Source organism: Hippopotamus amphibius, chromosome 13 (genome assembly GCF_030028045.1).
Source record: "Hippopotamus amphibius kiboko isolate mHipAmp2 chromosome 13, mHipAmp2.hap2, whole genome shotgun sequence".
Lineage (NCBI taxonomy): Eukaryota > Metazoa > Chordata > Mammalia > Artiodactyla > Hippopotamidae > Hippopotamus > Hippopotamus amphibius.
This window is the reverse complement of record NC_080198.1, coordinates 87,769,272-87,791,913: the sequence shown is the minus strand read 5'-3', so window position 1 is coordinate 87,791,913 and position 22,642 is coordinate 87,769,272. Positions and strand designations below refer to the sequence as shown.

Here is a 22,642-nt window from a genome sequence, read left to right as displayed (position 1 = left end):
TAATATTTGCCTACTGTCATGGATTTTTTTTATAGAATTATTAGTAAGATATTTAATGCTTTATAGCTAAGTACTTTCAACATGTCTTGTCAATTTAACTCGGTAGAGTTAAGCTAGCCATTTTATCCCAAAGAATCAACAAAAAAATTTACATAAATGCTGGTGCTTAGGTATAACTAGCTGAAACCTATATTTTACTAATATTATGCTTTTCTCTGTTACAATATGCTTTCTTTCTCAGTTAAATAGTCATGTGGTTTGTTTTTTTTTATTTGAATGAGAAGTTTAATTTCTCTTTTGTTTAAACTGTAGGGAAAGATCATAATAAATTTAAAACACCTAAATTTCAGTAGTTCATGTAAGATTAGGGCAGCTCCTTTAGTGGAGTATTTAAGCAGTTTTAAAGGGAGAGAGGAGATCATTAAACATTTTTTTGGAGTGGTTACGAAGAGAATTTATCGTTTTTTCTTTTTGCTGAGGAAGTTCTTAGAGTCACTTGGCAGAACTAGGCTGCTGCTGCTGATAGCTGTTGCCTTTCTAAAGAACCATGTATGCGCCTTGATTCTTTGAGTACACTGTTGTCGAGGGCACTGATCCTGTAATAACAGTCTATCCCAGAAGTCTACCTATGAAGGATGTCACTAAGTTCTCAATTGATAGATGATAGGTAGGTAGGTAGGTAGATAGATGATAAATAGATAAAGTAGGTGTTTAAACCAGGAGCATCTCTATAGTTGTACACATTTGCAGTACTTTTTGGATGATAACCCAAAGTTTTACAATGATAATGAAAAGAAAGATACTGTAGTTGCTGATAGCTAATATGCCCCTATACAAAACTGGATCTTCTTCAGATACCAACTTTTTGGAATGGAAAAGAGTTAGTAATTTGTAATTTATATATACAGTGTTACTTATTGTACTTCTTACACTTGGGGTTTTAACTTTGGATGAGTTTTGGCAGAGACAATTCATAGAAGTATAGCTCTAAAAAAAAATTAAAGAAAGGACCCAGAACAGTCAAATAATTATTAGTTTGAAAGTGAGCCATCTGGAATTTCAGAGTATGAATTAATTATTGTATATTATATTTTTTCACCTTAATGTATATGTATTCCCTTGTTTTTTTTCTTCCCCTTTCTTACTGCCGCCCCACCACCCCCCGCCAACATACCTTATTCCCTGTTCTCTGGATTTTTGAGTAAAATATGTAAGTTTTATTTTATGTCTTCATCAACATCATTTCCTGTCTGGCAGTCTGTTGTCCTTAGCAACAGCAGCGGAAACAAGCCTGAGGCTCAATAATTGCAAGAAAAAAGAATAATCCTTTTAAATGAAAAGGCTAACTACTCTTCTTGACGTTCCTATTGCTACATAATGCCTATAGAATTGTTCAAAAAAGCAGTTATTAATGTCTGCTCATTTCTACAATGGCATTCACGTGATGAGCCTTCATATCAAGGCTACTCTGACAAGGTTTTACATTTATTTTTGTAAATGGCCTTGTTAGAATATCATACATCCCAGTAGAGAAATGCTCTCAATATATGTATCCACTTAACTTTTCAGCCCTAAGATATTTGGCTGATACTTGTTAATTTAAAACTGCACTCAACTTTTCACACCTGGGGAATCTGGAAAGAACAGTGCAGGAGCCATCCAAAATCAACACCACAATTTGATTTCCCTTTGAAAAAGATTAATGAAAAATGCAAACTGAAAGTCACTTTTAATAAGTTTAGCAAAAGAGAATGATTTTGGTAGAAATAACTTTTTTCCATAATGTTTGGTTTTCAAATGAAAGGACAGCATTTTCTCTTAAAGCATATGAATTGACAATAAAAACTTCAGATGCTTGTGAAAAGAAACTTATTTTTTAAATCAACTTTGAGTGAGAATATGGGAAGTAACAATACCATTTAAAAACATTAGCCTTTTGTAAAAGAATTGTGATATGCCTGAAAATCAATAGAAGAGAAAACCTAAGCAAATTCTTATTTAAAAAGCAGAGTGTAGATAAACATAACTAAAAAAAGAAAGTCTGAAATTGCTAGTTGAGGTAATGTTATCTAGATGAATAAACCTAGTAAGGGTCAGAGCTGATTAGTATTAGTTCCTAATTCCCCGGATGGTATGTACTGATGAGGCTCTAACCCCAGCTGCACAAAAATATCAGGTATACTGTCTTCCAATCATCTAAAATGTTCAAAACACTTTCAAATACATAGTAGAGATTTTTGTCCTCCAGATGAGAATAGCATACAGAAGGTTACCTGGAGAGATCTGAGGAAAGATTGCAAATTATAGAGTTTAATAGGAAAAGGTGGCAGGATACCAAAGGTGAACTCTCTGGACATCATTTATTTTTTTCTAGAGCTAATTCTGATCACATGGTTGTTTTGTTGCAAATTGTAATTATCTCCAGTAATGATGAGTTTGTTCAATGGATACTCATGTGCTGTCATCCAGAAAAAGTTGAACAACGGCTTCAGGTGGAGCACAGCAGCAAGGTGTTCACTTCAGTGCCTTGCTATTCTTATAGCAAGTTTAAGAATGGTTTAACTACTCCATTACCAACAGACATTATTTCCCTACATCCACTATGCTGATTATTATGAGGAGCTAGAATTCCTATTGCATAGTGGTTCATGGAAGACCGTGTTTGGAATTAATGCCTCTGGGATACTACACTAAAATGCAGAGTGTATTAGGAAAATGCATTAACTATAAAGATGGGGGAAGATAAGACAAAACAATAGTGAGGAATAAACCTTCTAATATTTGTATATTAAGTAAAAGAGATAATGATAAACTACCAGGAATGCTCAATGTAAATGGTAAGAAGGGAACTCTTAGCAAAATCCGGTAATAAGTAGAAAGGAAGAGCATTCCAAAAACTTCCATAGGGAAGATGGGGTAAGGAGAAAAGGATAGGGAGGAAATGAAAGCCTTCTAAAGGTCTTATTTAAGTAGTTGAGGGGATAATGCAGTGGGGAAAGTGTTCTTGGTTAGGGAAGTAGTTCTTACTTTGTTATCAAACAATGGTAGAGAAGTATGTACTTGATTCTGAATTCGGGGACAAGGAAATAATTCTTAATTGGTATTAATTAGGGTAGAACATCCAAATTATCAAGAAGAAAAACTGAATAGCAACTTTATCAAATTGGCAAAACTAAGGAAAAGAAAAATGTAGGAAATTCAGTAATATAAAATAGTAAACATAAGATGGAGAAACAGCCTGTATGATAGCATGGGAAGATTTTAATATTCACAAAATGTCATTTGTCATGAATACACATACTGCAAAAGAATTTTTTTTCAAAATAGACAAAATTAAATCTGAAATAATATATATAAATGAATGACTGGGAGTAGCCAGAAAATATGTTGAGAAAAGAACAACAGGGGAAACCTGCCCTCCTAGGTATCAAGGAAGGATATAAAACCATTTAAATTGTCATTATGGTACTGATAGTGATATAAATTAAATAGGTAATGGAAAAGAATTAAGAATCCAAAATAAATCCAGAAATAAAGAAGATATTTATTTACATACCTAACTATCTCAGTAGGAAAGGAGTAAATTATTAAATAAAGCAGATATAATTCATTACCCATTTGAAAGGAAACTGAAATCCGATCTTGTAGCATGTACATAGAAATACATGACTGTAAGAAAATTCACATTTATTTTGGCAAAAGTTACCATAACCAAAACTGAAGGACAAATAACAGAAATGAAAAAAATTTGCAGCATGAAAGACAGAGGACTAATATCTGTAATGTACATAGAGCTCTTCCGATTTACCAAGCAGGAAGTGTTAAAGAAAAATATTCAGTGACACTTGTTAAAGATAATAAGGCAGACTTTATTCAGGACCATCAAGATAGGTACAGGGACCACTGCAATGGGAATATACTCTGAGGGAGAAAGATTGGGCTCAGCTCTGAATACAGCATGGGCAAGTGAGAATTTATAGCCAAGGAGCAGGGTGGGGATCAGTGGATGGAAAATTACCAAGAGGGAACTACAAGGAGGGGTCAGAGGGAGTCTGGGTAAAACCATCCAACAGGAAGGATCTTTGCTGAAGAGAGGCCAAGGTGGTTAGACAAGGAAACTGATCAGATATTGAGGGTAGAGGGTTCTGGTAAACTGACTTAGCAGGGTTCTTGCCAAAACTAAATTAAGCACAGATAGGCCTAGGAGAAGGTTCCGGAGCCTGACTAACGTTTGTCAAGAAAAGAAACATTATGCAAAGCGATCCAATAGTAAATGACAAAAAAAGATAATGTGCAGAGGCAGTTCATAGAATAGTAAATCCAAATGACCAACATGCTTATAAGAATGCTCCAGGAGAGGGAAGGAATCAAGATGGTGGAGTAGGAGGATGTGTGCTCACTCCCTCTTGCAAGAGCACCTGAATTACAACTAACTGCTGAACAATCATCAACAGAAAGACACTGGAACTCACCAAAAAAAAACACCCCACATCCAGAGACAAAGGAGAAGCTGCATTGAGATGGTAGGAGGGGTGCAATCGCGTTAAAATCGAATCCCATAAATGCTGGGTGGGTGACTCACAAGCTGGAGAACAGTTATACCACAGAAGTCCTGAGGCTTCTGAGCCTCACGTCAGGCTTCCTAACCTGGGAGTCCAGCAATGGGAGGAGGAATCCCCATAGAATCAGTCTCTGAAAACCAGCAGGATTTGATTACAGGACCTCCACAGGACTGGGGGAAACAGAGAGGGCACTCTTGGAGGGCACACAAAGTATGCTCACCATGACCCAGGGGGGAAGTAGTAGTGACCCCATAGGAGACTGAACCAGGCCTACCTGCTGGTGTTGGAGTGTTGCCTGCGGAGGTGGGGGGCAGCTGTGGCTCACCGAGGAGATGGGGGTGCTGGCAGCGGGGGTTCTGGGAGGAGCTCATTGGCTTGAACCCTTCCAGGGTCCACCATTAGTCCCACCAAAGAACCTGTAAGCTCCAGTGCTGGGTTGCCTCAGGCCAAACAACCACCAGGGTGGGAACACAGCCCCACCCATTGGCAGACAAGCAGATTAAAGTGTCACTGAGCCCCACCCACCAAATGGAAATAAAGTTTTACTGAGCTCTGCCCACCCAGCCCAACCCACCATCAGTCCCTCCCATCAGGAAGCACCCATGAGCCTCCCAGACAGCTTCCTCCACAAGAGGGCAGACAGCAGAATCAAGCAGTATCAGCAGTATTTCATCTTGTGAACTGAAAATCACAGCCACAGAAAGACAGAGAAAATGAAAAGGCAAAAGACTTTGTATCAGATGAAGGGACAAGATAAAACCCCAGAAAAACAACTAAATGAAGAGGAGACAGGCACTCTTCTGGAAAAAGAATTCAAAATAATGATGGTGAAGATGATCCAGGACTTTGAAAAAAGACTGGAGGCAAAGTTTGAAAAGTTGCAAGTTTACCAGACTTAGAAGAATTAAAGAGCAAACAAACAGAGATATGCAACACAATAACTGAAATGAAAAATACACTAGAAGGAACCAATAGCAGATTAACTGAGGCAGAAGGGTGAATAAGTGAGCTGGAAGACAGAATGGTGATAATAACTGATGCAGAAAAGAATAAAGAAAAAAGAATGAAAAGAACTGAAGACAGCCTAAGAGACCTCTGGAACAACTTTAAACGCACCAACATTCGCATTATAAGGGTTCCAGAAGGAGAAGAGAGAGAGAAAGGACCTGAGAAAATATTGGAAGAGATTATAGTTGAAAACTTCCCTAACATGGGAAAGGAAATAGCTACCCAAGTCCAGAAAGCGCAGAGAGTCCCAGGCAGGATAAACCCAAGGAGAAACATGCCAAGACATATAGTAGTCAAATGGACAAAACTTAAAGACAGAGAAAAGTTATTAAAAGCAACAAGGGAAAAACGACAACATACAAGGGAACTCCCATAAGGTTAACAGCTGATTTCTCAGCAGAAACTCTGCAAGCCAGAAGGGAGTGGCATGATATATTTCAAGTGATGAAAGGGAATAACCTACAACTAAGAATACTCTGTCCAGCAAGGATCTCATTCAGATTTTCGACGGTGAAATCAAAAGCTTTCCAGACAAGCAACAGCTAAGAGAATTCAGCATCACCAAACCAGCCCTACTACAAATGCTAAAGGAACTTCTCTAAGCGGGAAACAGAAGAAAAGGACCTACAGAAACAAAAGCAAAACAATTAAGAAAATGGTAATAGGAACATACATATCGATAATCACCTTGAATGTAAATGGACTAAATGCACCAACCAAAAGACACAGACTGGCTGAATGGATAAAAAAATAAGACCCATATATATGCTGTCTACAAGAGACCCACTTCAGACCTAGGGACACATACAGACTGAAAGTGAGGGGATGGAAAAAGATATTCCATGCAAATGGAAATCAAAAGCTGGAGTAGTGATTCTCATATCAGATAAAATAGACTTTAAAATAAAAAATGTTACAAGAGACAAGAAAGGACACTACATAAAGATTGAGGGATCAATCCAAGAAGAAGAGACAACAATTATAAATATATATGCACCCATTATAGGAGCACCTCAATACATAAGGCAAGTGCTAACAACTATGAAAGAGAAAATTGACAGTAACACAATCATAGTGGGGGACTTTAACACCCCACTGACACCAATGGACAGATCATCCACACAGAACATTAATAAGGAAACACAAGCTTTAAATGACACAATAAATCAGCTTGATTTAATAGATACCTATAGGACATTACATCCAAAAGCAGCAGATTACACGTTCTTCTCAACTGCACATGGAACATTCTCCAGGATAGATCACATTTTGGGTCATAAATCAAGCCTTGGTAAATTCAAGAAAATTGAAATCATATCAAGCATCTTTTCTGACCACAACGCTATGAGATTAGAAATCAATTACAGGAAAAAAAACTGTAAAAAACACAAACACATGGAGGCTAAACAATATGCTACTAAATAACCAAGAGATCACTGATGAAATCAGAGAGGAAATCAAAAAATACCTAGAGACAAATGACAAAGAAAACACAATGATCCAAAACCTATGGGATGCAGCAAAGCCAGTTCTAAGAGGGAAGCTTATAGTGATACAATCCTACCTCAAGAAACAAGAAAAATCCCAAATAAACAATCTCACCTTACACCTAAAGAAACTAGAGAAAGAAGAGCAAACAAAACCCAAAGTTAGTAGGAGGAGAGAAATCATAAAGATCAGAGCAGAAATAAATGACATAGAAACAAAGAAATCAATAGCAAAAATCAATAAAACTAAAAGCTGGTTCTTTGAGAAGGTAAGTAAAATCGATAAACCTCTAGCAAGACTCATCAAGAAAAAGGAGAGGACTCAAATCAATAAAATTAGAAATGAAACAGGAGAAGTTACAATGGACACCACAGAAACAGAAGGCACAATAAGAGACTACTACAAGCAACTATTTGCCAATAAAATGGACAACCTGGATGAAATGGACAGATTCTTAGAAAGATATAACCTTCCAAGACTGAATCAGGAAGACTTAGAAAATATGAACAGACCAATCACAAGTAATGAAATTGAAACTGTGATTAAAAATGTCCCAACAAACAAAAGTCCAGGACCAGATGGATTCACAGGTGAATTTTATCAAACGTTTAGAGAAGAGCTAACACCCATCCTTCTGAAACTCTTCCAAAACATTGCAGAGGAAGGAACACTCCCAAACTCTTTATTAGGCCACCATCACCCTGATACCAAAACCAGACAAAGTTACTACAAAAAAAGAAAACTACAGACCAATATCACTGATGAATTTAGATGCAAAACTCCTCAACAAAATACTAGCCAACAGAATCCAACAACACATTAAAAGGATCATACACTATGATCAAGTGGGGTTTATCCCTGGAATGCAAGGATTCTTCAATATACACAAATCAATCCATGTGATACACCATATTAACAAATTGAAGTGTAAAAATCACATGATCATCTCAATAGATGCAGAAAAAGCTTTTGACAAAATTCAACACCCATTTAGGATAAAAACTCTCCAGAAGGTGGGCATAGAGGGACCCTACCTCAACATAATAAAGGCCATATATGACAAACCCACAGCAAACATCATTCTCAATGGTGAAGAACTGAAAGCATTCCCTCTAAGATCAGGAACAAGACAAGGATGTCCACTCTTGCCACTACTATTCAACATCGTTTGGGAAGTCCTTGCCACAGCAATCAGAGAAGGAAAAGAAATAAAAGGAATCCAAATTGGAAAAGAAGAAGTAAAACTCTCTCTGTTCGCAGATGACATGACACTATACATTGAAAATCCTAAAGATGCCACCAGAAAACTACTTAAGCTAATCAACGAATTTGGTAAAGTTGCAGGATACAAAATGAACACACAGAAATCTCTTGCATTTCTATACACTAACAATGAAAGATCAGAAAGAGAAATTAAGGAAACAATCCCATTCACCATTGCAAGAAAAAGAATAAAATACCTAGGAATAAACCTAACTAAGGAGGTAAAAGACCTGTACTCAGAAAACTATAAGACATGAATGAAAGAAATCAAAGAAGACACAAACAGGTGGAGGGACATACCATGTTCTTGGACTGGACGAATTAACATTGTGAAAATGTCTATATTACCGAAAGCAATTTACAGATTCAGTGCAATCCCCATCAAATTGCCAATGGCATTTTTCACAGAACTAGAACAAGAAATTTTATGAGTTGTATGGACATGCGAAAGACCCTGAATAGCCAAAGCAATCTTGAGAAGGAAAGACGGAGTTGGTGGAATCAGGCTTCCTGACTTCAGGCTATACTACAAGGCTACAGTGATCAAGAGAGTGTGGTACTGGCACAAAAACAGAAATGTAGGTCAATGGAACAGGATAGAAAGCCCAGAGAGAAACTATGGTGAACTCATCTATGACAAAGGAGGCAAGGATATACAATGGAGAAAAGGCAGCCTCTTCAATAAGTGGTGCTGGGAAAACTGGACAGCTCCATGTAAAAGAATGAAATTAGAACACTTCCTAACACCATACACAAAAGTAAACTCAAAATGGATTCAAGACCTAAATGTAAGGCCAGATACTATAAAACTCCTAGAGGAAAACATGGGAAGAACACTCTCTGATGTAAATAACAGCAACATCTTTTTTGATCCAACCTCTAGAATAATGGAAATAAAAACAAAAATAAACAAGTGGAACCTAATGAAACTTCAAAGCTTCTGCACAGCAAAAGAAACTATAAACAAGACAAAAAGATAACCCTCAGAATGAGAGAAAATATTTGCAAACGAATCAACAGACAAAGGATTAATCTCCAAAATATATAAACAGTTTATCCAACTCAATATCAAAAAAACAAACAACCCAATCAAAAAAATGGGCAGAAGATCTAAATAGGCATTTCTCCAAAGAAGACATACGGATGGCCAAGAGGCACATGAAAAGCTGCTCAATATCACTAATTATTAGAGAAATGCAAATCAAAACGACAATGAGGTATCACCTCACACCAGTAGAATCGACATCATCAGAAAATCTACAAACAGTAAATGCTAGAGAGGGTGTGGAGAAAAGGGAACTCTCTTGCATTGCTGGTGGGAATGTAAATTGATACAGCCCCTATGGAGAACAGTATGGAGGTTCCTTGCAAAACTAAAAATAGAACTACTATATGATCCAGCAGTCCCACTGCTGGGCATATACCCAGAGAATACCATAATTTAGACGAGATCGGGCGCGTTCAGGGTGGTATGGCCGTAGACTAGAATACCATAATTCAAAAAGACACATGCACTCCAATGTTCATTGCAGCACTGTTTACAATAGCCAGGACATGGAAGCAACCTAAATGTCCATCAACAGATGAATGGATAAAAAAGATGTGGTACATATATACAATGGAATATTACTCAGCTGTAAAAAGCACTGAAACTGGGACATTTTTAGAAACATGGATGGACCTAGAGACTGTCATACAGAGTGAAGTGAGTCAAAAAGAGAAAAACAAATATCATATATTAATACATATGTGGACTATAGAAAAATGGTAGAAATCAACTGGTTTGCAAGGCGGAAATAGAGACACAGATGTAGAGAACAAACATATGGACACCAAGTGGGGAAAGCTGGGAGGGTTGGGGGGTGAATGAATTGGGAGATTGGGATACCAAATTGTACACCCTAAATATATGCAGTTTATTGTAAAAAAAATTTTTTTTACATAAAAAGTTAAAAAAAAAAGAATGCTGGGAAGTGTAAATTAAGGTAAACCATAAGTAAGATACCGTTTTACATGTAACAAACTGGTGTTAGCAATAGGTGTGTAAGATGATAACACTGATGACAAGAATATAGGAAAAGGGTTCGCAAACATTGTTGAAAATTAAGTTTGTTGCAACATTTATGAAAAGAAATTGAGTAAGATACATTAAAATTAAAGTGTATACATACTTCTACCCATAAATCCCACTCTTGGGAATATAACTTTCAGAAAAAAAAAATATATTAAAAAATATGTACAAGAATAGTTGTTGGAACATGGCTTTGGATGGCAGAAAACTGGAATGCATATCAATAGAGGAGTAGTTATATAAAGTGTTACAGAAAAAAGCAAAGTATAGGATGACAAAAGAAAAGTCAAGTAGGTAATATGATCATATTCAGGGATTTATGTAAAATATGTATATACAAATCTAAAAATAAATAATTCAGGGAAGAACATCACAGAAGCCTTCCTCTTTGAAACTAGAAGCACCTTTCCTCTATTAATCATTAACACTAGGCCAGCCTCAGAGATCTTGACTCCTTAATGATTCTGCACAACATATTTTTCCTGAAGCTAGCTAGTATTTGTGTTCTATAGTTAGTTGACATCACATGAATGAATATGAAGGACTCAGAACGTGGATTTTCCACTCTTCACTAGCCACTGCAGTTTCAGCTTCTCAACCTCAAATCTCTTTCTCTGTCACCAAGCCACCAAGCCCTGGGGAAGTGTCAATTTTTACTTAACGTCCAAACTCAGCCCAGTCGTTGAGGCTCCCATTTCACAATCCTGGGCCCACACAGATAGACAGGGACCATGCAGAGAAATAGAGATGTTATTTCAAGATGGAATTTGTATTATGCTTTCCCTTAGAAACACTTGATAAATTTGTGCTAGAAGTTCAAGTAATATTAAACATTAAGTACACTTCTGAGGACTAGTCTGGGAGAACAACCACCAGCTATAATCCTGTTTTTAATGGAAAATAAAGTATAATGCACACTAAAAAAGCAATTTACAAATCAATTTTATGAAAACAAGCTGTTCGTAAATTGGGGACTACCTAAGGTAAGAATCTTATAAATGGGAACGCTCGTGTGCAAATGTTACACATGAAGGTGATCCAGTTTTGACTTGATGGACTTGGCTGTCATGATTGACTAGAATTATTTTCCTTCAATCCTCACAGCTGCCTTTGAGGTTATCCTAGAGCTCTCTACTAATCCAAATTGACTGACCTTCCAAAGTAGACTGGAAGCCTCTTTTTCAGTCAAAGCTTTATTCATGTTTGGCTATTATAATTGTTACAGTTATTTCTGCTGCAGGGTTTGGCTCTGAGCTTTTACCTGTATTTCCCAGCCTTAATAGGAACCAGGGGTTATGTGAAAGTGGACAAAGTTAACATTTATTGAGCATCTACTATGTGCTAAGTTGTTTCATCATTAGTGTAAATATGAAGTAGGTATCTCACACGAGGAACAGGCCTTCACAAGTTTAATTTTTTTAGGATCAAGTAAGCAGTGGAGCAAGTTTTTAAAATATGGATAATAACTTATTCATTTCAAATGTTTATTTAAGTATACATATAAAGTAAACAGTTCATAAATCAGAAGTGTTTGTTGTTCAATTGTCCCAACGGGAACACATTCTGTGAAACCAGCTTCCAGAGCAATAAATAGAATATAACGAATCTTAGAAACCACCCCGATGTGGGCTTTCACTCACTATTCCCCCCACATCCCAAGGGTAACGACTTCCAACACTTCTCACATCAAAATCGTTTACATTACATTAGTTTTTACTGGTTTTGAAATTTATACAAATGGAATCATAGAGTATGTATTCTTTTATGTCTGGCTTTTGTTCAACATAATGTTTGGGTAATTCATTGATCTTGTTACGTGCAGTTGTAGTTTGCTCATTCTTATTACTGTTTAATATGTCATTGTGTGAATATAATGCAATTTGCTTATCCATTCTACTGTTAGTGGACACTTGGATAATTTCCAGTTGTTAGCTATTATGAATAGTACTGCTATGAACATTCTTGTACATACATGTCTTTTAGTGCACAAATGTATACATTTCTGTTAGATATATATTTCAGAGTGTAATTACTGTGTCATAGGATTTGCCTTAGAAATCTTATTTTTAATTGCCAAACAGTTTTCCAAAGTGGTTACACCAATATACACTCTCACTGGCAGCATATGGAAATCCCGATGGTCCACATTCATGCTAACAAAGGCATTTTGAAACCAGGTTGCTGGCTCTAAAATGCAAAGCCCTTTTCCTTTCACCTAAATCTTAAAGGTAAGAACTTGGTAACAATTTTGTTTTATAAATTCCATGATTCTTCCTAAGATTTTTAGTCTTTGTTCATTAAGTGAGTTTCCTTTTTTATACTGGAAAATATATCTGCGCTGAATAGAATTTAGCAGGGTTAGCAGTGTATCAGAGGCCTTGTGTAAATATTCATCTTCATTGGACCCAGCTTCTTCTATTTTTTCTGCATGGGTGAAGAGAATAGCAGTGTAATTCTTCCAAGCATGTCCCAGAAGTTCCTGAAAGAGAAAAGTTAAATGGCTATTTGCCTTGGACTATATTTCTCAAAGACAAGCAGAGGAATTATTATGGTTTAACACAGTTAACAGATCTGTACCTCATTATGTTTCTAAAAACTGAATTATACAATGGGAAGTGGTGATGGGGTCAAGTAATGTAAGCAAATGGACAGAGATGGGTGGGCTTTCTTTAAAAAAAGGCTGTAGTTCTCCATTTTATTTTGTTGTTATAATTTATATACATACAACTTCAAAACTGCATATTATCAATGCTGCATATGATTTAATTAACATTCAGCAGTTATTTATACTTGCCTGTCAATCTGAATCTTTTAGAACCACTGAATTCCTTTAAGGCAGAGGACCTTGCCCAAGGGAATTGTCATACCTTTTTCTGTAAGAATGTTGTGTTATTATCATCACTAAAAGCATTTTCTAAGCATTTATAATTATGTAATCTGGTTACAATCTATTGATTAATCAGATTATATGTAATGGAAATGCTAAGGTCAAAATAAACATGGTAATTTGGAACAACTATAAAAAATTACTGTGATTTGCATCCTCTTAACATACCTAGAATCAAACCTAATGTATTGGGTGACTTCCTCTAATGTGGGTGAAAAAACACTGAAGACTGGTATTCCTTTGTTTAGTAATATGTAGAAGTTGGTTATGTAGTAAATTCTTCTTTGATTAGTGGAAATAAGCTGATGTAAAGCAGAAGTAATAGCATGTGTCAGATCATTCACACAATATGAAAGGTATCTGGAAATAACCATTTAACTTTTTTGAATATTTTCAAAGTTGTATGAAGTCATGACAGTGTGACAGTAAAATTCCCTCCGTTCCAAACACTCTCATTACAAAAATATTTCCAAAGCTGCTACAAGTTTATAATAGCAAGAAAAGTAAAAAATGCTTAGGAATAAACATAATAAGAAATATCTAGAACCTCTTATAATTAAAAGAAAAAAGATGGGAGAACAACTAATATTTAGTGCTGGATATGATGCTCAGTGCTTATATGCTTTATCTCTTTTGAAGCTCAAGTGATTTGTGGGAGATACCATTATGGTATGGAGAAACCAATATATAGAGGGGTTGAGTTCAGACCCAGAGGGAGGCATTAGCACAAACTCTAGTTTATAAAGATCTTGAAAAAATTGAAAGACCATTTGGGAAACTGTTTTGAATGAATATAGGTTCATATTTATAATATAGAACAACAGAAAAAAATGAAAGGAAGAAGGAGGGGAGAAAGAGGAAGGGAGGGAAGAAGGAAGAATCAGGACATGTAAATCTAACATGAAGATACGGGAACTGTGGACAATATATTTAAAATTAGAAATATCTCAGGACTATGGTTAACCAATTATAACTCCTAATACAGTCTGACTTTTATCAGAGCTATTCATTTTCACGTTTATTTCCATAACCTGACCATGACCTCTTTGAAGGCAAAGTCTATGTCTTTCTATATCAGTCAAAGCCTCTAATACGTTGTAAACTCTCAATAAATATGTTGGATTAATTAGGAATTTAGACCCACACTATCATCTCAAATAGAAGATTTAGGGTTTTATTTATCAATTTTGAGTCCTCAATTTTGAAATTTAATCTTTGGGACACAAAATTATACTTTCCTATAAAACTTCTCTTTTCTACTCTAGTTCATTATCATAAAAATGTGCAGTGTAGTCCGTACTTTTTATTTTGTATTCAGAGGGATTCTCTTAAGGTATAGGTCCAAAATTTTTCCTCATATCTTTTCAAAATTTGTCTGTTTATACCATAGGATAATTGTATATATCTAGTTCTCCTGAAAATGCCCTGCTTCAAGAAAATCCTCAGACATTTCAAGATCAGTACATTAGGAAATAATTATTTAAAAACAAAGATTCTAAACTTTACAAGAACTTTTCAGAGAGGAACTTTAATTGGCATATTCTTATGCGCTTTAAAATACAAATTAGCAGAACTTTAACCCAACCTTTAAAGAACATAGCTCTGTGTAAATCAAACTATATGTGCAATGTTAACATCACATTTTAGCTAATAGTGACACAGCAAAATTAGCAGACCTCTTCAGAGTTTGTCATATACTCTGTATACTGTATGTGTACTGTATACTGTATACCCTAACACATCTTTTGTGGGAGAGAAGTCAGAGAATTGCAAAATAAATAAACCATGTTGTGGGTTGAATTGTAACCCCTTCCTCCAAATTGATATGTTGAAGTCCTAACCTCCAGTACTTCAGAAGTGTCTTTATTTGGAAATAGGGTTATTGCAGATGCAGTTAATTAAGATAAGATCATTAGGGTGGGGCTCTAATCCAGTATGTCTTTATAAAACAGAAATTTGGACAAAGACATGAATACAGAGAGAACACCAGTTGAGCATAAAGATAAGCCATACATACATAAGCCAAGGAGAGAATCCTTGGACAGATCCTTCACTTACAGCCCTCAGAAGGAACTAACCCTGCTTACATCTATTTCAGACATCTAGCCTTCAGAATTGCGAAACAATAAATTTCTGTTGCTTAAGCCACCCACTTAGTGGTATGTTTTATTGCATCCCCAGCAAATTAATCCACATGGTTGAAAAATTAATGAAGTGCTAAATATACCAGATTTAAGTTCTAGAAATAAAAAGATTTCTGGACCATTTATACCAGAATGACATGGGGTGCTTGCTAAAAATGCATCAAAATCTTTAGGGATGGAGGTTGGAAATGTGAATTTTAAAAAGCACTGTAGGGAATTTACTCCTTCTGCAAAAATTGAGGGTCTACTTTGTTCCGGGGACAAGGAATAGTACAAGACAGGTACATTTCCTGCTTATATCTAGTGTAGATTCTTGTTTCCTAACTAAACTTAGGGCTAAGGAAGAGGGACAGACAGGAAAAAATATACTTTCAGTTTGTTGTGACCACAAGTGTTGTGATAGAAAATATGTTGGCACTATGGGGGCAGGCATTTAACCTAGCTTTGGATAGGAGGTGGAAAGTGGGGGTAAAGAGAGGGAGTCAGAAAAAATTTTCTGGCATGTGGTGATGCCTTGAGCATAAGAATTAACGAAGGAATTCTCAGGCAGTAAAGACATACCAAGTTAAGAAAGTGATTGAGCATTATTGGGAATTGTATAGTACTGGGATTTTGTTTCTATATAAGTACAACTATTGATCCTTTATCATTCTTGTCTCTAGGAAATTCTCAGATTTAGAGCCAGACCTGATATTCACCCAGTACATTATTGATGCATTCATGTTGATTGTCAGGATATTGAAATATTTAATACAAGTTAATAAATGACTACTGCCCTTAACCCCTTGAGTGCTACGCCTAGACCTATTCCCTGGTATTGGCTGATGCATGAGCTGTATTTGTTATTAAATATTTTTACATCACCATAAGAAAAATTCATGCTAAATAAACTGTTTGGCTTAAGTGGTTCTCTCCTGAGTTATATAACATAGAATTCTCTAAGTTAGTACTTATTGCATTAAATGGTATAACATTCACAGTGTGTTTTTAGTTCCTGGCTTTCCGTATTGTAACATTAACATGTTGCCTCTTTGTCTCTACCAGACATTTTCTATACTTTAAACCATATCATTTGGGAAAAATGAGTTAAAGCACCTAAGGATAATAGATTTGTAAGCTTGATACCACTTACGAGTCCATGTGTTCAGCCACTGGAAAGTTTTTAACATGTTGATAATTATTTATGAAAGGATGTTCATGTCCTAAACTGTGAGAGAAATTGCACTTTTGAATTACCGCCAAAAGTAGAAGAGAATGGTTGATTTAGCTTATATTCTTTAGATTGATTTTTGGCCGGAAAATAGTTGAATATTTGAAAGTAGTGTCACTTGGTATAGTCATCATGTTAGTGGCCAAACATGCTCTCTATGGACCCAGAGAAAGAATAATCATGGTTGATTGATACCTCACATAAAAATCCAAAAGAAAGATAAGTTAATATAAGTTATCTGGTGTTAATAATTTAAATATAATACTAAGCTAGATGGAAATTTTACAATCAATCATGAATTGTTTGGTTTCAAAGTGCTAATGGGTACGAATCCATCTAGTCCTTTTGGGACAACTAGTTAGGATATAAACTTTGTTTTCCAGGAATTATGTTCATTTTCCCAGGACCTCACCAGCCCTGCCCCATTTGTTTGTGGTTGATGAAATCATAGCATCTGGACTTTTTAGGGGGAAACTTTCAAAAAAGCCAACTATTACATCAACTGAGAAAAAAATGATCACGGATCAGGAGGACAATAAGGACCATTCTTTATATTTTATGCTATTCCCTTATTCTCTTCCCACTTAGAGCACCACATTTTCCTTCTTAGAGAGCCAAAGCTGAATGATAAGCCTCGTTAGATCAGAGTTAGAGAATAGTCAACCTTAGAAATCATCTGTCAAAATTGCCTTCTTTTACAGATGAGGATATTAAGGCCTTGTGATGTTAAGTGGCTTGGCCAAAGCCACTTAGCTGATTATTGGCAGACTTGGGCCTGTAACAGAGGTTCCCTGACTGCCAGGCCCCTAGTCCTTCCCACTAAATGGGGGCTTCTCAGTTTAACAGTACCAAGCCAGTGAATTTTTTTCCCAGATATTTTCTAAATTAATAAGGAAGTTCTCATAAATCAGGGCTGCATAAATTCGATTTCAGTCTTACTTTCTTCTGAAGCCTATCAAAATAATCCCAAAGAAGGCTACAAATAATCTGTCCCAATTTTACGGTAAAACACATACTAACAAGAGAGTCATAATGATCATAGGTAACATTTATTGTGCACTTGCCATGTGCCAGTGTCTAAGTTAATTTACTATTATGTTGCTATGACATGAATTCCAAAAATAACCCAGTAAACTATTGTCTTTCCCAATTTACCACTGAAAAGATTCAAGTTTAGAGAAGTTACTTGCCCAAAGTTACAAAGCAAGTAGCTAAGTAAGAACTTGAACACAGGTATAGCTTACTCCAGGACCCATGCTCTTAACCTCTATAATGTGTTGCTTATATCTAGTAGTTCACTTGAATAAGTACTCATCACAATCCAGCTAGTGATGACAATAAAAACAGTAATAATAATGGCAATTTTCTGCAAACCTACTATGAACCTACTATAATTCAGGCACAATGCCAAGCACATTACATTTATTAAATATACCCTTCAGAACTCTTTAATATAGGTAAATTATCCCCATCTTATAAGTGAGGAACTAAAGCCAAGAAAGTCTTAGTGCCATTTATAGTCATCTACCTAGAACTGTAACAGGCTTATTTTTCAACTAAATTCTATAGAACATCTAAGCCCATGATCTTTGTTTAGTATGTTCAGGCCTTGCATTGGTCTTCCTGAACCTTTCCTGTGTACATCCATCTATAACATCAACCGTCAAGTTGTTCATTTGAAATCCAAATACATGCTTGAAGCCTGATTGTATATAGTAATAATATATATGTGATACCACGATCATGGAAAGAATTTAGTCATTTTGTGAATTCAATTCCTAGTGCAGTTTGGCTGCATGCTAGCACTTTCCTTAAGGTGACTTTATTATATATGCTCTGATCTATTATTTGGTGATTTTTTTAAAAAAAATTGAAATGCTAGATAACATTCAAATGAATCTTTCCCTTTATTTCCCAATATTGGGGAGATGACTCCCATCTCCACCATTTTGCTTAAATTAATGAATGCCTAACATAAATAGAGAAAAAAGGGATCATTTGAGGAACTGTTTCAGTTGGCAGCTTATAATCCCTCTGTAAAATATTAGAGCACAAATTGAGAGATATTTAAAGAGACAACAGGGAGGTGCAAGAAAGAAGAGGTCACTTCTCTGGCACTGGCCTTGCAGACTCCTTCCACAGAAGGCATCAGTGCCCCCAGAAAGGGGGAAAGGAAAAGAGGAAGGCAGATGTTCTACTCCCCATTTTGCATGAGCCAGGAAGGAAAAGAAACCCAGGGTGTGTCTGCAACCGGAGGGCCTTGACAACTCCTTGCTCCTTCCTAACAGCTGTTGGTCCTGTTGAATATTCAGACATTCTGCAGCTGCTCCCAAGCTGTGAGCACATCCAGATGGCTGCCACTAGTATCTGAGGCACCTTCAGGAAGAAGGTCATAAACAGCCAGCCTGTGCTTAGGCAATCTTCAACCAAAGAGCAAGGTGGAAGCCCGGAATAGGACTGCAGTGTCTCCCCGGGGTCATGACCTCTCTGAGGATTACTAAATCTTGGCTGCTGAGTTCTCCTGGGAGATGGAAGTTATTTATTCTCGAAGAAAATATTCTGGATCTGAGTTTTTCCCTAGTCCATCTCCTCTCTGCCTTCCACTCCTGAATTGGACACTGGCATAAGGAAGGCAGCCATAAAAGGAGAAGGCCTTATGCCAAATACCATTTCAAAGGATCAGAGACATGTATGAATCAAATTCACTTGCATAAAACAATTAGGGGATTGCAATATTGTTCTATATCCTAAAGCTGGAAAAATCTATTTTCAAAATGTATGTCTCAGTAAGCCAGAAAGAGAAAAACAAATACTGTATGCTAACTCATATATATGGAATCTAAAAAAAAAAAAAAAAAAAAAAAAGGGTACCGATGAACCCAGTGACAGGGCAAGAATAAAGATGCAGGTGCAGAGAATGGACTGGAGGACACGTGGTTGGGGGGCGGGGGGCGAAGGAGAAGCTGGAACAAAGTGAGAGAGTAGCATAGACATATATACACTACCAACTGTAAAATAGCTAGTGGGAAGTTGCTGTATAACAAAGGGAGATCAACTCGATGATGGGTGATGCCTTAGAGGGCCAGGACAGGGAGGGTGGGCAGGAGTCGCGGGAGGGAGGGGATATGGGGATATATGTATAAATACAGCTGATTCACTTTGGTGTACCTCAAAAGCTGGCACAAAAGTGTAAAGCAATTATATTCCAATAAAGAGCTTAAAAAATTTTTTTTGTCTCATAAAATATCCTGTTTGGACCAGCAGAAAGAAAATTCTGGAGACATGGAGAAAGTCAGGTTAGTTCTTGAGAAATATTTATGCATTTACTGAATTTGCTGGATTATATCCATATATAGCTTAAGCTAAATGTCTATTTAATAGCAGATTTGAATGAATTTTTAAAACTGTTTAAAAATTACACTAAAAATTGACAGTATGGCTGCAGCCACCCCCCCCCCCACTTGATTTCTACCAGAAATTTTGTTTGAAATGCAGGCTTTAATAGGTTGGGGGAGGTTTATGGGCTTTCTTAGATTCCACATTGTTTCTTAATTGCAATCATCTCTTCTTTGCTTTTGTACAGAATGTCCTTGATTTTTCAGGAGTTGGATGATGAGGATTATTTTTTATACCCTTGTCACCCTAATTTTTTCCGCTAGTTTCTTGTGATTACACATATGGCTTCTTCCTTTTTTTTTTCCTTAGAAACATGAACAGTTACTGAAAAACAAAATGTGTGTCTGTCATTTAGAACAATCTTACGCCTTTAGTTAAAGGAAAATATCTTTCTTTAAAGCAAAGTATACTGTCTTTCTAAGTGTAACAGATCCTACATCAGCATAATCAGAAATCAGACCAAAAGAATAGCATTTATACAAATTCATTTTGAATGAAAAATGTCTATGCGCTATTCTTCATGTAGTTTACTTGTGGAGCTTCTAGTAGAGATGAGTTCTCTGAGCTCAGTGACTTAATGAGGCTATTGAATACTACTAGTCAAGTCCAGCAGTTAAATTTGGGTGGCCCCAGACTGGAGAATCAAAAAATTGAATAGGGACTTCCCTGGTGGTGCAGTGGTTAAGAATCCAACTGCCGATGCAGGGGACACGGGTTCGATCCCTGGTTTGGGAAGATCCCACATGCCATGGAGCAACTAAGCCCATGTGCCACAACTACTGAGCCTGCGCTCTAGAGCCTGTGAGCCACAACTACTGAAGCCCGCATGCCTAGAGCACGTGCTCCGCAACAAGAGAAGCCACTGCAGTGAGAAGCCTGCACACTGCAACAAAGGCTCAACCTAACTAGAAAAAGCCCGTGCAGCAACAAAGACCCAATGTAACCAACAAATTAATTAATAAGTTAATTAATTAATTAAAAGAAGAAATTGAATACATGAACAAACAGGGATGAACCGCAACTCAAAGGTGACATATGTTATTTTTGTTCACCCTGAGGTCCCTGTGATCTTTTCATGGCTGGCATGGAGCAGTTGCTCACTCTGCAGATGATGAAGCAAGCAAAGCTTCTGAAATTCCTGATTTCTTTCCTGTAAATAAAGTATAAATCTCCCCTAAATGTTTACCGTGGTATAGATGTCAGTGGTGCCTCCTTCACTGAGGAGTTATACGTTGTACTACTTTGGCACTTAACACATTACCTTATACTTGTTTATCTATTTGTCTCTTCTAGACTGTGAGCTTTTTGAGGGCAAGGCTCATATATTACTCACCAGTCATTAAGCTCTGTGCTGGTACCCTATACAGTGTTCAATGACTGAATCAGAGTGATGCCCCATTTATGGTGAACTGTAAGAGGTTGTCCCTTGATGGTGCATGGTTGCAAGTCAGTATTTTAGTTCAGTGGTTCTAAAACTTGACTGTTTTAGAGAAATACGGGAAGTTTATATACAAACACAGACAGGCAAGCTCTGCTCTTGAGATTCTCTTTTAGTAGGGCTTGGCTGAGTCTGCGTCTTTAGCAAACAGCTCAGTTGACTCTGATGCAGACAGTCTGAGACAACACTGACAATCAGATTCACAGTTCTTAGGGGTCTGAGACTTAGTTAACCTCTGAAGTTCAGTATCTCGTATTTTGTTTGTTTGTTTTCTATGACCCAGTTATAAAATGACTGACTGGATTCCTCTAAAGGAAATTGTAAAAGTGACTCTTGGTGGAAAAATCAAGTAATTTTTACCAGTTATTTCTATGTGCCCAGCACTTGTTTTAGATGAGCTTTAAAACTACTCTTTTAACCAGTTTTTTCATAGTTCTTTCCTGTTAAGATAATTTCCTTCCAATGGAAATAATGTCATTACTGTCATTGCCTCTTCATATTTATTACCTGGATCATGTGGACTGGGGAAGATTCGTCCTGTCCACAGAGAGGCACATCCGCTCTCTGGACCAGCAGTGCAAGGTGCAGACCCTCTTGCCCGAAGTGATGTGCCAGGGCCTCCCTGACCTCCTGTTTCACATGCTCTTTGCTCAGTCCGCTGTGGGGACAACCTGGAGTGTCCAGCACCTGCACCTGCAGGGTTACCTCTTGCCCCCCTCGACGCATAAAGCTGTGGATGTGACAGCTGCGGCCCAGACTACAATCTCTGGTCACAGAACATGGAGCAAAGCTGCTATAGAAGTCAGTGCTTCCCAGAAGAATGTTCCCAGCAGAACTTTTTCCACTTTGAGTCATGCCAAAGAGGGCCAAGTTGATGGTCATCTTGTTGGACTCCATCATGGCTGTGAGTAAACAAAGGCTCAGCATAAGCAGTCAGGCTTCTACACTCACCCAGTGTAAGGCTTCTTACCTGGCTTAGAGCACTCTGATTTGCTTTCCCTCATTCTTAGTGTCTAAAGCATGGAGGAGCACTCCACTAAGTGGGAACCCCGCAGTGACAGAGGGAAAATGGAAATAATATTAGTAGTTTGCAGTGGTAGAGGAGAGAGAAATCAAATACAGATTAAAGAAGGGAGAAGGAAGCAATAATTGCAGGAAAATGAGAAAAAAAATAC

The 22,642-nt window shown here is 36.9% G+C and overlaps 1 protein-coding gene across 1 annotated transcript; it reads right to left on the bottom strand.

Annotated features, from left to right (window-relative positions):
• Window positions 1–12,607: 12,607 nt before the first annotated feature.
• GIMD1 (GIMAP family P-loop NTPase domain containing 1) lies at window positions 12,608–22,367 on the bottom strand. Its single transcript, XM_057704651.1, has 2 exons — window positions 21,975–22,367; window positions 12,608–12,871 (listed from the first exon to the last, which is right to left on the bottom strand). The coding sequence occupies exons 1-2, from the start codon at window positions 22,365–22,367 to the stop codon at window positions 12,608–12,610; spliced, it is 657 nt and encodes a 218-aa protein (XP_057560634.1).
• Window positions 22,368–22,642: the final 275 nt, after the last annotated feature.

Excerpts from the sequence above, each read along its gene's own strand:
- GIMD1 (XM_057704651.1), bottom strand. The coding sequence starts at position 22,367 with ATGATGGAGTCCAACAAGATGACCATCAACTTGGCCCTCTTTGGCATG. Across the intron at positions 12,872-21,974 it reads CCCCAGTCCACATGATCCAG|GAACTTCTGGGACATGCTTG; the intron begins GTAATAAATATG and ends TTTCTCTTTCAG.